The 17,727-nt window shown below is 35.2% G+C and overlaps 1 protein-coding gene and 1 long non-coding RNA gene across 13 annotated transcripts in view; one reads left to right on the top strand and one right to left on the bottom strand.

The window, feature by feature from the left end:
- Positions 1-5,485, top strand: LOC116402179. Of its 4 annotated transcripts, none has more exons than XR_004214630.1 (4): positions 1-522; positions 662-740; positions 820-904; positions 5,052-5,485. It is a non-coding gene; the product is annotated as an uncharacterized LOC116402179 (long non-coding RNA). The 4 variants fall into 4 exon arrangements; XR_004214629.1 differs by having other exon boundaries at positions 4,977-5,485; XR_004214627.1 differs by lacking the exon at positions 5,052-5,485 and having other exon boundaries at positions 820-1,224.
- A 6,724-nt stretch (positions 5,486-12,209) lies between these two features.
- The window catches only part of LOC101212428 (protein RRNAD1), a 34,355-nt gene continuing 28,837 nt past the window's right edge, over positions 12,210-17,727 (bottom strand). For 5 of the 9 annotated variants that reach the window (XM_031881544.1, XM_031881548.1, XM_031881547.1 and 2 more), the window contains one exon: positions 12,210-13,309. In XM_031881544.1, coding sequence (XP_031737404.1) covers positions 13,282-13,309 — 28 coding nt within the window. In that variant the 3' untranslated portion in view covers positions 12,210-13,281. The remainder of the gene's footprint in view (positions 13,310-17,727) is intronic. The other 4 variants (XR_004214743.1, XR_004214744.1, XM_031881546.1 and 1 more) reach the window with 4 other exon arrangements.

Genomic DNA, 17,727 nt, shown 5'->3' with positions numbered 1-17,727 from the left:
GAAAATTTCTCTTTCTTCTTCCTCATACGTAAATCTCCCTTTCTTCTTCTCCGTTCACCCTAGCAGCCGCCCACCCCTTTCCTTTTTCTTCTTCTGTTTGCCGCAGCCGCCTATCATCTCCCTATCTTCCCTTCCGTCCGTCGAAGCCAAGGCCGCCGCGTGAGCCTATAACCGCCGGCTGTCTCTCCTCTCCTTTCTCCTCTGTTTTCTGCCCAGCGCCGCGTGACCCTTCGCCCAGCGCCGTGTGACCCTCTGCCCAACCCCACCGCACAACCTTTGTCTCCGTCTAAGCCAAGTCCAGCCGTACGCCGTCTCTCCATCACGAATCACTCTGTTTCCCGAAGCTCCGCCGCTCCACCTGCTATCGACGTCGGCCGACTAGTTGCTGTAACCGTTCAGATTCGCGGTTTGTTCGCGTCGGTCTCCATCCGTGAAGCCCAGCCGCCACGTCTCCTTTGGCCGACCGCTGACCGACCCACACTTAGGATTTTTATTGCGAGAGTTCGACAGTCGTGCGTCGAGGTGTGCCGCTGTCTCTGTTTTACAATTTTATCGAGGTTGCTTTGTTGGTAATAATTTAAGTATGAATGGTAATTGGTTTCAAAGTGGTTCAAGTGTTATGGTTGGAATGTTTAGCTAATTTGTTAATTGATTCTTGAAGGTGTTGGGAGTAACGTTGGGGTCCCTTAAATTCACAACCAATTTGTGAATTGTTGAGGGTTCAGTTCGCCAATACTTCGGTGAGTTGGAACTTACGTTGAGGAAAGTAAGTGAGATATGTATCGTGAAAGTAATCGAATTTTGTATTGTTATGCTTAGGATTGTTTCGTGGACGTTAGTTGATTAAAGAGCTTCCCTAACTTTGACGGACGTTAGTTGATTAAGGAGCTTCCCTAACTTTGAGGTAAGGGATTTTCTACTGGACTCAACAACAAAATTAAGATATATTGACTAATTAAGATGTTTTGACTGTATGGATCGAAATATTATATGTGAACTGAGTAGGGACGACAGTTATGATGTATGTTTGGATATTGACTTAAAGTTTAATGTTTGCTGTGTTTGACTAGGAGAAATTAATATATATATGTGCATGGGTTGATGTGGACTGTGGTTGAGTATATGTTATGACTGTCTGGTTATGTATATGTACAAAGATAAGGATGTGGAAACGACTGAACCTCGTAGATGTTGCTTATATAAAGTGTGGATTTGATTAGTAGATTGATTGATGTCTAGATTGAATGTATAATCTACTGTTATGTTGTGTGCTTGTGAACGGAAGAAACGTCATGGTTGTGCCCTTGGTGACTGAGGAGGAGGTTATGATTGTTTAGCTTGTTAACTGATGTAATGATATGCTTTTTACTGACCTTGGGCTAAATTAGAGTAAGACGACTGTTTGAGGTTAAATAAGGAGTTTACGTGATGAGAATGTTTAATTGATCTGTGAATGACGGTTAAGATGTTTAGAATGGATTGAGGGGAAAAATTGTTAGCTTTTATTGGGATGTGTGCCTTGTAGGTGTCCCACGGGATCACCGATTATTCTACACCAAAAGAATTGACAACTTGAGAATGCCGCTTGGCTACCAGCCTCTAAAATTCCAGCAATTTGATGAAAAGGACAATTCAAAATAACACTTTGCTCACTTCGTCGAAACATGCGAGAATGCAGGATCAAGAGGAGATTAACTAGTCAAAAAGTTTGTTTGAAGCTTGAAAGGAAATGCTTTTGAATGGTATATTGATCTGGAGCCAGAAAGCATTGACAGTTGGGAACAACTGGAAAAGGAGTTCCTCAACAGCTTTTACAGCATCAGGCGCACTGTAAGCATGATGAAGCTTACAAACACGAAACAAAGAAATGGAGAACCAATCATCGACTACATCAATCAATGGAGAGCTCTAAGACTTGACTGTAAAGATTGGCTCACCAAATTGTCAATTGTAGAAATGTGCACCCAAGGCATGCACTGGGGACTCCTCTACATTTTGCAGAAAATAAAGCTCCACACATTTGAAGAACTGGAAACTCGGGCTCATGATATGGAGTTGAGCATCGCCAGTAGAGGAACTAAAGATTTTCCTATTCCTGAAGTAAATAAAGACAAGAAAGAGATGAAGGTTGCTGAAAAGATAGTGAAGAGCACCGTGAAAGAATCTATTGTCGTAAACACGGCCCCGTTGAAGTTCTCCAAAGGAAAGGAAGCATGATGGAAACGAAAAGCGACGTCTGAATTTAAAAGAAAGGCAGGAAAAAATTTATCCATTTCCTGATTTAGATATTGCAGACATGCTAGAGCAACTACTGGAGAAAACAGTTGATCTAACTACCAAAATGTAAGCGACTTGAGCAAGCAGGAAAGGTAGATGATCACAATTACTGCAAGTATCATCGGGTCATCAGTCATTCAATAGAGAAATGTTTCGTGCTAAAGGAGCTAATTCTAAGATTGACTTGTGAGAAAAAGATCGAGTTAGATTTGGAGGAAGTAGCTCAAACAAACAATGTTGTAGTAACAATAATGTCAAAGCTCCTTCGTCGAGACTGATTTTTGAGCAAAGGGAAAGTTTGGTTCAGTTCGAGACCTTTGAGCCTGTAGTTGTCCAATCCTATCAGGAAGTTTCATATAAGAATCCTCAAGGAGGTAAAAGACTGATCGAAGAAGACAATGAAGGGTGGATAATTGTGACCCATCGGAAGAAAAGACAGTCGACTCCGACCCAAAGAGAGTCTCGCTCCTACCAAAAGTACAGAAGAGGAAATAAGACTCAAAAGAATAAAAAAAGAAGAAGGCTCAGAAGCTTAATCTCGTACAGGAGGAAGACATGGATTTCTCTCTTCTAAAAAGCTTCCTTTGTGATCATTAGGATGAAGACTCAGAAGTTGTTGCGTGTCATGCTATCAGCACAATGGAGGAAGAAATAATCACTCCAAGATCACTAGAAGAGGAGAGAGTGTCAAAAAACCTTTCAAGGTTCAATGTGGAGGATCTATTATCATTTCCTCAAAAAACCAAAACCATCCTTATTGATGCATTGTTAAATTCAAGAGCATCAAGTTCGAGTACTCCTACTACGACATATGGAGTGCTTCTTATTGTATGTCTATAAACTTCTTAGATGAGGATTTGTTGTTGGGATCTAAACTTCACAATAGATCCTTGTATGTTTCTGGATACATTCAAGAATAGAGAGTCGATTGAATTCTCATTGATAATGGATCAGCTGTCAACATAATGCCGAAGTCGACTATGTGGCAATTAGGCATCTTCATCGACGAGCTCTCAAATAGCAAGCTGGTAATACAAGGTTTTAGCTAGGGTAGCCAAAGAGCAATAGGCATGATACGATTAGAACTCACAATTGACGACCTAAAGGTCAATGCATTGTTTCATGTCATAGACTCAAGGACCACTTACAAGTTGTTACTAGGCCGTCCTTGGATTCATGGAAACGGAGTAGTAACTTCAACACTGCATCAGTGCTTCAAATTTTATCAAGACAGTGTAAAGAAGGTTGAAGTCGACTCTAATCCATTCTCAGAGACTGAGTCTCACTTCACAAATGCAAAGTTTTATTTGAAGAATGATAATATCTTAGAAGCTTTGCTTGCTAAAACCCCTCTTATAAAAGGAGAAAATAATTCACAGCTGAAATCACTTGCAACCACAAAACCACATGAAAGTGCGGAACCTTTAATTCGAAAAAGGGTGAAGCATACACTAGCAACACAAAGAGTATCATCTTGAAGGATGAAAAGGCTGCAAACCCACTAGTTTTGTGCTATGTCCCTCTGTCGAGGATACAAATGTTTCTTGGCTTATGTTAGTTTTATCGAAATTTCTCGATAATGATTTACTTTGTATCGGTTGGTGTTGATGGGAGTACAACGCATTTGAAGAGTAACATACACAGATCTCAACATTCACATCATGATACTGCCTTTGAATTGTCACATGCTAAAATTCCTATTAAAGTAGGATCAATGTTTAGAAGCAAATCAATATTGAAAAAAGTTTTATTTGCTTGTTGTGAACAATAGTCTTGAAGTTACTAGTATTAGGTCCAATCACACCTCGTTAGATATTCCTTGCAAGATTTTTTTGTGTCCTTAGGATTTACTTGCTTTCATATTTTTTTTAAAAAGTGATATTTAGATAATTCGTAAATTCACAAATACTCATCAGTGTGTTGTTGACATCGTTAAAGATGATCGTAGCCAAGCAACATCTTGGATTACTTTTTAGTGTACGAAGTCATTTTTTAAAACGAATGACAAAGCTCCATGTCGCCCTTCTGACGTTATTAATTATATGAAGATTCATCATGGAGTGAATGTAAGCTATGACAAAGGTTAGAGAGGGTGTGAGATTGCTTTGAATTCTATTGGGGTACTCTAGAAGCCTCATATGCCAGCATTCTCGAATGCACTGATCCAAAACAACTCAGTATACTCTCAAATACATTGTAATTTAAGTGTAGTAGAGTCAAAGTTTCCAAGTATCTCCTTTTTAATTTCACTATTTGCAGGATTATATACGACTATATACGACTGAAGAAGCAGACGATGAAGGTAGGTTAAGTATTATTTCATGGCTCTCACTGCTTCCATTGATGCATGAAATTATTGTTTACCCATAATTTCAGCTAATGGTGTAGCCATGAAGAATGAATACTTAGGTACGGTAATTTCTATCTGCACTATTGATGGTAATTCTCAAATTGTGCCACTAGCTTTTGCTATTGTTGATTCCAAGAACGACCTGTCATGGACATGATTTTTTTTGTGATCTTAAAGCTGTAACTGGAGAACATAATGAACTAGTAATTGTGTCTGATGCTCATAAAAGTATAACGAATGGGTTCAATGTTGTGTACGAAACAACTGAACATGAGTTATGTGCATTCCATTTGTATGAGAATCTTAAAAAGAACCATAAGTCTCTTTCGATTGAAGATTCCTTTTATAGTTGTGCTAGAGCATATACACCATTGGAGTTTGAGTATTACATGAGACAATTTGATCATCTTTCTCCATCCATTAGACATGAATTGGAAGAGGTTGGAAGATCCAGTGGACTAGGCCATATTTCAGGAGGAGAAGATACTCGATGACAACCAACATTTCTAAAAATATGAATTCAATTCTGAAAGAAGCACGAGAATTTCCAATATATGGACATCTTGAATCAATTTGTAGCTTGATCCAAAAATGGTTTTATGAACGTTGTATCGAATGAAGTTTTCAACACACGAAACTTTCAATATATGCAGAAGATATGATTCGAGCAGCATTAAGAAAAAGTTGCGCAATGAATGTAAGTTGTTTGTTATTTGAATAATCAATGCTACCATTATTAAAGAACTTATTTGTACATAACATTTATTTTAATCTTTTGGCATATGTATCCTATAAATCAACATGACTTTGAAGTTCACCATCGTAAGAAACAGTTTGTTGTGAATATTTTAGACCGTATATGCTGATGTCGTCAGTGAGAACTTGGATATGATATCTCTTGTTTCCATGCATATGTTGGATTTTCTAGTAGGTATTCATTTGCATATGTACACTGATAAGTTCTACCATGTTTCAAATTCGGTAAACTTGTACAAGAAGTAAACATGTCCTATTGGTAATGTAGATCAAATTAGGAATATGTACTAAGGTGGGAACGATGGACTCCTTCCACTGTAGGTTAAATGTCACACTCCGTCTCGACATGTTCTAAACTTCGCAATATGACACGCGATGCGACTTGAGCAACCCTAACGCCTCAAGATGAGATGCTAGAACGCTCAACTTAAGTCTTTGAATTTGACTTTATCACCTAGTCAAACTTCAAATAACTTAACAAACTTTAAACTTAAAGATTTAGTGATAAGATATATGTGTATTCACATTGCAGCGTAGAAGAACAACTTTATTTTATTGTTATAATCATGCAGTCCAAAATATACATTTAGATAGTTCCTTAAATACAAGATTTCTAAAATTTAGTTTAAATCGCCTTGTGCAGCTTCTCAACCCTTCAAATGCCTAGCTAGCTCGCCTTACTTTTTCCACCTTAGCCCTAACACATGGTAGCCTAGAGAACGGAATCTTAAACCATAAGTCAAATACTTAGTGAGTGATAGCTCTTGAAAACCTTTTTTTGGAGCATATACATAAAATATGCTTCAATGTCTCATTCATAAAAGCATAAACACACATTAGTCTTTCACATTCTTTTCTTCCAAGAACATGAACCATTCCCATACAAAGAAAATTGTAATGACTTTCTCATCAACAACATCCCTTGGAGAATTTCTTGGTTAATTTTCCGTTGCTTAGACCGCTAAGCTCAATATACTTCTTTTACGAATTAGCCAACTTCATTCCGCCATACAATACTTTACTTTGTGGTTGCCTTTACTCATTATGTGCACATAATAGTTAACTCAATGATAGGAATAAGACTAAAGGTTTAATCTGCATGGAAGGAGTCCATCGTTCCCACGTTGGTACATATTTCTAATTTAGTCAACATTACCAATTAGACGTGTTCCATTCTTGCACAAGTTTACCGAATTTGAAACATGATAGGACTTATCAGTGTACATATACAAATCAAGATGACAATGCAACACATGTATAGGAACAAAGGATCATATCCAGGTCTCACTAACGACATGAGCATGTACAGTATAAAATATTAACAACAAATTGTTTCTTACGATGATGAACTTCAAATTCATGTTCGTTTGTAGGATATATATGCCAAAAGATTAAAAGTTTCTTAATAACGATAGCATTGAATATTCAAATAACAAATAACTTACATTCATTGCATGAAATTCCTTTAATGCTACTCAAATAATGTCTTCTGCATATATTGAAAGTTCAGTGCATTAAAAACTTCATTTGATACAACGTTCATAAAACTATTTTTGTACCAAACTACAAGTTGATTCAAGAAGTCCAATTATCGACAATTCTCGTGCTTCTTTCAAGGTTGAATTCATACTTTTAGAAATGTTGGGTGTCATAACCGAGTATCTTTTCCTCCTAAAAAATACCCTAGCCCACCCAGATCTTCTAATCTCTTTCAACTCATGTCTAATGGATGGAGAAAGATGATCAAGTTGTCTTATGTAATACTCAAACTCCAAGGATGTACTCTAGCACAACTATGAAAGGAATCTTCAATCGAAAGAGACTTATGGTTCTTTTTAAGATTCTTATACAAATGGAATGCACATAACTCATGTCCAGATAAGCATCAACTACAATTACTAGTTCATTATGTTCTCCAAACACAACTTTAAGATTACGAAAAAAATCATGATCATAACAGGTTGTTCTCGGAATCAACAACAACGAAAGCTAGTGGTACAATTTGAGAATTATCATCAATAGTGCAAACATAAATTAACATACCCAAGTATTTAGGGTTCATGGCTGCACCATCGACTGAAATTATTGGTAAACAATAATTTCATGCATCAATGGAAGCAGTGAGAGCCATAAAATAATACTTAAACCTACCTTCATCATCTACTTCTTCAGTCATATATGTTCTTGCAAACAATGAAATTAAAAATGAGATTCTGGGAAACTTTGACTCTACTACACTTAAATTACAATGTATTTGTGATAGCATATACTGGGTTGTTTTGACTCATCGCATTCAAGAATGCTGACAACATGACATATGAGACCTCGATAGTACCCCTAATAGAATTCAAAGCAATCTCACGCCCTCTCCAAGCGTTGTCATAGCTTACATTCACTCCCTGATGAATCTTCATATAATTAATAACATCAGAAGGACGATATAGAGCCTTGTCATTAATTTTAAAAAATGACTTTGTATGCTTAGAAATAATCTAAGATGTTGCTTGTCTATGATCATCTTTAACGGTGTCAACAACACACTAATGGGTATCTGTGAATTTACGAATTATCCAAATATCACGTTTTTTAAATACAGAAGCATGTAAATACAAAGATATGACAAATTCTTACAAGGAATATCTAACAAGGTACGATTGGACCTAATAGTAGTAAGTTCAAGATTATTGTTTACAACAGGCAAATAAATAACTTTTTTCAATACTAATTTGCTTCTAAACATTGATCCTAGTTTAATAGGAATTCCAGCATGGATTCAAAGGCATCAAAGTCAATAACTTCGGTATCATGATGTGAATGTTGAGATTTGAGTACTTCATTGTGCAAATACGTTGTACTTCAAACAACACCAACCAATATAAAGTCAACAACAAGTAAATCATTATCAAAATTTTTTGATAAAGCTAACAGCAACTAAGAAACATCCTTATCTTCGACAATCCGAATGAGGTTAGAATGGTTATAGCCTAACAAACGATCAAATGAGACATGAAAAAATTGGAAGATGGAAAAAGTTTACCTTGAATACATTATACAAATTCTTGAAGTGAGGATGTAAATTGAACATATACCTCAAAAATACGATAATTGAGATACTGGAAAGATTCAATCCATCTACCATAAAAAATAGTTTTTACTCGTTGTAAAGCCATAATAAAAACTTCGTTCGAAATAATTTTATTACTGTCTTTTAGTTGTATAACATACACTAGGTTTTAGAATATATTACTAAAGGATATAGAATAAATAATGTAATTAATATATAAATAATGTTAAACAAATAAAATATAGTCTACAAATTGGTTTAAAACAACGTTAAAATAATAAAAGGAAATAACATAAATAACAATATTTCAAAATCTTATAAAAAATACATATTTTCAAAAAAATTTAAAAATAAAATCAAAGCTACCTATAAAAATCTATTAACAATTTTTTAAATATACATTATGAACATACATTATTAGAAATACATTTTAAAATAATAAAAAGGAAAAAGATAAATAAACATATTTTCTACACTTATTAGAAATAAATATTCAAAAATTCAAAATTGTCCTATATTTTCATAATCTAAATAAAAATAGAAATTATGAATTAATTAATTATATAGTTATGAAAATTTATTAAAAGTATATATTATGTATTAGTTCACCCGATAATTGTGAAATGTTAATAAATAAATATATTAATGTTTATTAAAGGTTAATTTACATAAATATAACAAAATTCAACAATATTTACTGTCCATATAACAAAAAAAACAAAAGTCAAGTCTATGAATCCTCAGTTGTTTTTTCATAAATTAAAATTTTTTTTTGTTAGTTTTGAATATTGAAAATTGGTTCATTTCAATTATTACTTCTCACTTTTCATATTCTTAATTCTTCTTGGCTGTGATTTTTTCATATTCTCATCTAAAATTTCTTCATTCATCTTTCATCTTTGTGTATTAATATCTAAACGATTAATTCTCTATCCCAAAAAGACAAAAATAGACCTTTATCATTAATAAAACGTTTAGATTTAATACAAAGGTAAAGGTACAAGATCGTTTAGACTATAACAGAGGTACAAGATCGTTTAGACTATGACAAAGGTACAAGATCGTTTAGACTTAGTACAAGGATACAAGATTGTTTAAACTTAGTACAACATCGTTTAGATTTGATATAATCGTTTAAAATAGGTACAAGATCATTTAGATGTAACGTATATGTGATTGATTAATCGTAGGATATTTTTGTTATTTCAAGGCTTGTGGGCTTTTTCTTTTATAAAATTGTTCTATACATAGTAAATATTTTCGCAATTTGTTCTATTTTTTATAAAAAATCATTTATTAAATATATATTTATTAAAGATTAAGTTTCAAATATGATATAATGAGCTAAATAATTGAGGATATGAATGATAGATATTCCATTAGTATAGGGAAAAATTGCTACAATTTCCTTTATCAAATAAATATTAGTTTCAATTAGGATATGACCAAATAACCAAGTTTGCATAATACACTATATTTTTCAAATCCGACCACCTTGTCCAATGATCGATCCAACTAAAATATAGTTTACTTTGAACATACAAAATAACCCTAAATCAGGGACAAAATCAGGATTAACAGACACGCATATATGCACACGACTATATTTTGCTAAAAATCTTATTCCCACAAATACTGTGCAACCCAATTTTGTTATTCTAGCAAATATAGCAAAATTTTATCTTACAATTTAGTTTTTTTTTTATGGATATTTGATCATATAGCAATTTTAGAGTTAGCATTTGGAAAAATGTCAAAACAAAAAGTTAATAAGATCTAATATTTCTTTAATTCAACAACGCCCTTGGTAGTTTAAGAAAAAAAACCTCAATTATAGGAGTGAGGTTTTCTTTTTGAGTAACTGATTGTTTAAATTCCATGATTTTCTTACTGGAATGTAATTTTTGGAATTAAAATTAAATTGAAGGGGTTATTTGGAATAAACTTATTATCCATCTACCTAACTAAAATTTCTCTAAATCTTATTAGATTTAAAATTTAAAATTCAAACTGTTTCCATTCTAATATAATAGATGCAAATCATTTGAATAAAAATTTTATGGATTCAAAACTGGAACACATCTGGAGACACTTGTGAAATGTGAAGAATGAATCAAAAGCTAGTGGATTTGATAAATTTTTTTGTGGGCAAGGTTAAGTTGCAAATGATCCTAGCCAATTAGGATAAAGGCGCTATGACAATAGTCTCAAGGATTAAAAGGGATAGATCAAATGGGAATTAAGGTATGGGCATAAGTGTGAATGTAAATTTATTGGAAAAAAACTGAAAAGCATTAAGTTGAACTAAAATATGAGTTCATCTCCATACGCGAAAAGAGTATCAAATTGCCACATGAAGCTCAATGTGTAACTTCAATTATGAGTAGGAGTGTAAATAGGTTGGGTTGGAATCAAGGACATTTCCAAACCAACCATACTTTCAGGTTGGTTGGATTGGCAACTCGAATAACCCGAGTAGTATTCTTTAACCCAACCGTCGAGTTGTCATCACTAAGTATCAATCAACCTTCTCGTTTACTCTATTTTCTTCGACTAATAATAAAATACATATAATATAAATATATAAATATATCATTAATTCGGATAGGAAAGGGTTAAACCGAATTTTTCAACTCCCAACCCGAGACTCAACCCAAATCACCAACCTAGAAAAGACCAAATTTTTATAACCCAATCCAATCCAACCCACATTTTAAACTAACTCAACTCAACCCTTATAATATGATTTAGATAATTCGAGTTGTCAAGTTATTCAGGTTGTTCTTACACCCCTAATTATGTGTATATTTGAGAAAGAAACAACGAGATGACGTTGAAAGATTGAATTTTCTACGATATTATCAATTGACGGAAAGACATGGGAATTTATCCCAAAGTGGGAATACCACAGAATTTCAAATCCCTTCAAACACAAGGTATTTGCTAAAATCTAGAATTTTTTATTACGTTGGTTGTTGTGTTTAACCAAACAAATTTGCAAATTGAATGAAAATGTTTTAAAAGAATTTAACACTCATGATTTTGGAGTTTCCTTTCTAGAAGAAAAGATTCAATTTTAGCTTCAAATCTGAAAAGAATTTGGAAAACAATAACTTAATTGTTTAACTATAGACAATAAAATGTGTTCTCCTTTTAACTGTCAAATGTTGTAAAAAAAAATCAAACCAACAAACTCATATATATAACTCAACCTAATCATAACTACTTTTGAAGGCTATAGGTTCAAATTTCTTGCATTGTGCATGTGTTTGAACAAACTCAAATATAATGATAACCACTTTTGAAGACCGTAAGTTAATCTCTAGTGCCATGTAGGTGTTGACAGATCAATTTGGGCACAATTTTGCCTCTACTTTGTTTCTCATAATAACTAGTAGATAATTGAATTCTAAGAAGGTAGCTACCATGGCTAAAACCTAAAGGTTAAAAGTCTTTCTTTGAATCATTATTTTTTCAAAAAAGAAATCCAACCCTATCTAAAACTCGATCGACATTGCAGCCCCTCCCAATCCAATGTTTAATAATTTTGATTATGACAGAGACAGAGTTAGAGACATCACCATCCGTCCCATCCCATTATCCAAATGTATTCAAACCTTTGAATACATTATTTATTCCTTATAGATATACTCAAAACTTTCCCAAAAGCTAAAAAAAGATTCCTCCCAAATAATAAACTAACACAAGCCTTTTTGACAAGTTCAATTGTAAGAAGTTCACTAACCATTTGGAAGTGTACTGTTTTACTCAGAGAAAGGCACCTTTTTATTGATAGCAACCTTTTCTTTGATCCATCAAAAAGGACAAAGAGCAGTAGTTTCTGAAATGTCCACTACGCATTTCTTTAATAGAAACAACAAGAAGAATCTAGTTTATGTACGATGACAAGACAAATTAGTATTCAAAATAAAAAGATATGTATTCCTTCCCCAACAATGAGGAGCTGCCATTTGTTTAACTAAAGAAGCCGTACCTGAATTGCAGTTCTATTTGTTTATTTTCATGGTGGTGTCAACTTCATGCAGACGTTTGATTTTATCTGCTCTTCATCACCGTTCGTTCCTGTTTGGCAAACTGACCACAAAAAAATCTTTAGGTCAATATTTATTACTTTTTTTTTATGATATTCGGTGAGTTAATGAACAAGACCTCGACTGATCTTATGAAAGAGTTACCTGACCTAATTAGATTTGGTTTTTAAAGTGACTCGTAAAACCTAAAATCTCAGATATAGACAGTCACCATAGTTTGAAGTTTGAACTTATTCCCATCGAAACCCTTTATTATTCTCAAGGCAAATTCATCTCAGGATGGTTAGGTTAATACTATTTTAGAAGTTGCTGGGTCCTGCGAAAAGTCACCATTAAAATCTGGATATTTCTTCCTGTTTTCAGAACTCTACAACGCTTTTGAATGAAATTATGGTTTTAGCACTGGGATATTATTGACTTCTTTTTAATAAAATACAAATACTTATTTCTGGTTGATCTTCTTCTTATCCAATCTCTCATTCTGAATGCAACAAAACAAAAAAAATTGGAAATGAATAACAAGGAAATCCTAACCTTGACACCAAAGTCCCCCCAAAAAAAAAATAAAAAAAATAAATAAAAGGCATATGCCTTTCTAAAAATGAATCTAATAGTACATTGGGCAATATAAATTACTCCTGTAAGCTGTAAATAACGTTACAAAAGACATAAAAAACGACAAAATTGAAAAGGTCAAAAGGAATAATCTGAAATGAAATACAAACTGTAGGCAAAGGGAATCCATGAGTTCTGCAGAATTCGAAGAATCAAATATTTCATCCTCAGCACTTCAGCTTTGCATTAATCTTGCTACCCAGTACAATAGATTATCACATAATTTAGTATTAGTTCCTCTTAAATCATCGTAAACCTAAAAACTTAAACGGATGGTTAAAGGTAAATTTAATATTACATCATCTAACACTTTTGCCAACAAATAAATGAAAATTGATATTAATCGAAGAGAAAATAACAGTATATGATTGAATATAGAACCCTCTAGACCACTTTCTTCAATACCATCACAAAGCTTAAGCTTATGGGTTAAAGCTAATAAATTTAATATTACATTATCTCACCTATCCCATACTTGATTTGTTTATTTATTTTTTGTGCGATTGGTAAATTTCAATTAGTATCATTATCATTAAACAAACCAATACTTTATCAGTCAGCTGAGGGAGATATGAAGCATTGACTGTTAAAGATGTGCAAAATATGACCAAGCAGCCAATTTTTTATTCAAAAGAAAAAGAAATGGATAAGTTGCACTAATTGGACCAAACTATAGTTCCCAAATCTGTAAGACTCAACCTTTGGACAGATGTAACTGGTAAACTTACTGGTACTCTTCAACCCATATCCAACTAACAACTTTGTAAAAGCCTTTGACTAATGAAAACAAGATTATGGAAATATGAAGATATAGACATACAAGCACAAAGACCAAGTTAAAACCAAGCAAACCCAATAAGCATATAAACCCCCACAGTTTAGATATGTGAATAAAGATGCCAATTTTGTTGACAAAATCAAACAAGTTAAGGAATCTAATGAACTATATTGTAAATCAAGTTTCAAATATTTCAAAACTTAACTAAAAACTATTTTAAATACCAAAAGTAGAAGAGAAAAAAAAAGGACCATGTATACAAAGCTCCTAAAACATTCATATAAAAAAGACACGGGATGTAGCAAGCAAGCCCATTTCAACATTATCTCTTTTTTTCTTATATCCATTTCTCTTGAAACTTATAAATCCCAAGTCGAAAACTTTCTAATCATTTTCTGTTGGAAGGACAAAAAGTAAGGAAGAGATAAAATGGTATCTAATTCTGGGTGAACATGTAGAGTATAGAAAGTACGGATATTTTTTGTTGTATCAGAAGTGTCCGTGTCAAGCACATGTCGGACAAAGATACGTTCAAACACACTTTAAACTGAAAAAGCTATCCAATTTTATTTTAAGTTCCTTCAATTTTGGTCATATTCAGTCACGTAGGGGGCACATCAACCTTAAAAAACTTGATTGAATTTCTTTAATAAGAAAAATCCTTAACCATACCCTTACCTGATGCCCATTGTCCAACTCATTACTTATCTAATTGTTGGAATTCTTTCCTTTTTTTCTAGGCTTTTTCCTTGTTAGAATCCTAGAATAATTATGGAAAGATTATGGGAATGTATTCCTTATTTTCCTAAATCTTTTCCTTTTTTATTCCATTGTGTACTCTATTTATTCTCCCCTGTACCTATTGTTTTATTCATAGAAAATAATAACAACAAACAATCGTAGTTTTTCTCCCGGTACTCGGGTTTCCACGTAAATTGGTGTGAACTCGTTGTCTCTCTTTTCAATATGGTATCAGAGCGGGGCAATGAAAACACCCTAGAAACCCAAAAAAACCAAACCACTGATGAAAATCAAACAGAAGGGACAGCCATCAATTTTAGTGCTGCCGTAGCTGCTGCCATCGATGCTCGGATGAGTGCTGCCATGGACGAATTATTAAGCCGGCTACAAAAAACGTCTCATTACCGCAGTCGTCCGCGCCGTCACCGGACCACCATGCGCCTGGTTTTCTTCCTCAGACGGCGCCGACCATCCCATCTGTCCAACCCTTTTCTTCGTCCGCGGCCTATATTGCTCCCCACGCCCCGATTTATGTTCTGCCATCTAATTCCAATCGGCTACCACCGCTTCTGCCGTCAAATCTGTATGGCCAGCCACCCAATGATCCTAGCTACCATCCCGATGTTAAAAACTCTCAAATTCACTCAACATTTGAGGTTGGTGAATCTTCGGCATATTCCAACCGTAACGTGCAAGCTTCCTCGGGAATAGTTCATCAACAATTGGAAGGGCTTCGACAACAGATAGCAGCACTTGAGGCTACCTTAGGGACGACATCCACTCTACCGATGTATTCTGAGAATCCGGTAAACTCGTTCCCTAATGTATCCTCTCCTTATGTGACTAATACGGTGGCTCAGTCTTCCATGTATCATCTTTCAGGAGAAAAGTTGAATGGCAACAACTATTTCTCATGGTCTCAGTCAGTAAAGATGGTCCTCGAAGGACGACAAAAATTTAGCTTTCTGACAGGGGAAATACCTCGCCCCCTACCGGGCGACCCACATGAACGATATTGGAAGGCAGAAGACTCTATTCTTCGATCCATATTGATCAATAGTATGGAACCTCAAATTGGCAAGCCGTTATTGTTTGCTGCAACAGCCAAGGATATTTGGGACACAGCCCAGACACTTTACTCAAAACGTCAGAATGCCTCTCGTCTATACACGCTGAGAAAGCAAGTTCATGAATGCAAGCAAGGAACCATGGATGTCACATCCTTTTTCAATAAGCTTTCTCTTATATGGCAAGAAATGGACCTATGCAGAGAACTAGTCTGGCGTGATCCCACTGATGGTGTACAGTACTCGAGAATTGAAGAGAATGACAGGATTTATGACTTTCTTGCTGGTCTTAATCCTAAGTTTGATGTAGAGGGCGTATACTAGGTCAAAGACCGATTCCCTCCCTGATGGAAGTTTGCTCTGAAATCCGCCTCGAGGAAGATCGCACAAGTGCTATGAATATTTCCGCAACCCCTACTATTGACTCTGCTGCTTTTAGTGCAAGATCTTCTAACAGTAGCAGTGACAAGCATAATGGAAAACCAATTCCTGTCTGCGAGCATTGCAAAAAACAATGGCATACCAAAGAACAATGTTGGAAGTTACATGGTCGTCCCCCAGGAAGTAAGAAACGCCCTTCCAACGACAAACAGGGCGGGCGTATGTGAGTGAGTCTGCTGAACCTCCTCAACAATCCGATCCACACAAAAACCAAACTGATCTCAGTCTTGCCACTTTAGGTGCCATTGTCCAATCAGGTATACCTCATTCCTTCGGTCTTGTTAGTATTGATGGGAGAACCCCTGGATTCTGGATTCTGGTGCCACAGATCATTTGACTGGTTCATTTTGTATCTTACATTCCTTGTGCTGGGAACGAGACAATTAGAATTGCAGATGGCTCCTTGGCCCCCATTGCTGGAAAGGGGAAGATTTCTCCTTGTGCAGGGCTCTCCTTACATAATGTTTTGCATGTGCCCAAACTATCTTATAATTTGCTTTCGATAAGCAAGATCACTCATGAGTTAAACTGCAAAGCAATATTCTTACCTGATTCTGTCTCTTTTCAGGACTTGAGCTCGGGGAGGATGATTGGCACTGCCCGGCATAGTAGGGGACTCTACCTCCTTGATGACGATACCTCTTCTAGTAGCATTCCTAGGACTAGTCTCTTATCTTCCTATTTCACTACTTCTGAACAAGATTGTATGTTGTGGCATTTTCGTTTAGGCCACCCTAATTTTCAATATATGAAACATTTATTTCCACATCTCTTCTCTAAAGTTGAGATGACTACCTTATCTTGTGATGTGTGTATTCAGGCCAAACAACATCGAGTCTCTTTTCCCTCACAACCATACAAACCAACCCAACCCTTCACTCTTGTTCATAGTGATGTCTGGGGACCATCCAAGATAACAACCTCATCTGGAAAACGGTGGTTCGTAACCTTCATTGATGATCATACCCGTCTTACCTGGGTCTACCTTATCACTGTTAAATCTGAGGTTTCCTCTATGTTTCAAAATTTCTATCACACCATTGAAACACAATTCCATCAAAAAATTGCTATTCTTCGGAGTGATAATGGTCGGGAATTCCAAAACCATAACCTTAGTGAATTTCTTGCTTCCAAGGGGATTGTTCATCAAAACTCGTGCGCCTACACTCCTCAACAAAATGGAGTGGCCGAGCGAAAAAACCGTCACCTTCTGGAAGTAGCCCGTTCCCTTATGCTTTCTACTTCCCTTCCTTCATACTTGTGGGGAGATGCTATTCTTACAGCAGCTCATTTAATCAATAGAATGCCTTCTCGTATTCTTCATCTTCAAACTCCCTTAGATTGTCTTAAGGAGTCCTACCCATCGACTCGTCATGTTTCTGAGGTTCCTCTTCGTGTGTTTGGGTGTACCGCTTATGTCCATAATTTTGGCCCTAATCAAACCAAATTTACCCCTCGGGCTCAGGCATGTGTGTTTGTTGGGTATCCCCCTCACCAGCGTGGTTATAAATGTTTTCACCCACCATCCAGAAAATACTTTGTCACTATGGATGTTACTTTCTGTGAGGATCGACCCTACTTTCCCG

Source organism: Cucumis sativus, chromosome 2, assembly GCF_000004075.3.
Source record: "Cucumis sativus cultivar 9930 chromosome 2, Cucumber_9930_V3, whole genome shotgun sequence".
Taxonomy (NCBI): Eukaryota; Viridiplantae; Streptophyta; class Magnoliopsida; order Cucurbitales; family Cucurbitaceae; genus Cucumis; species Cucumis sativus.
This window is presented reverse-complemented; position numbering and strand designations above follow the sequence as displayed.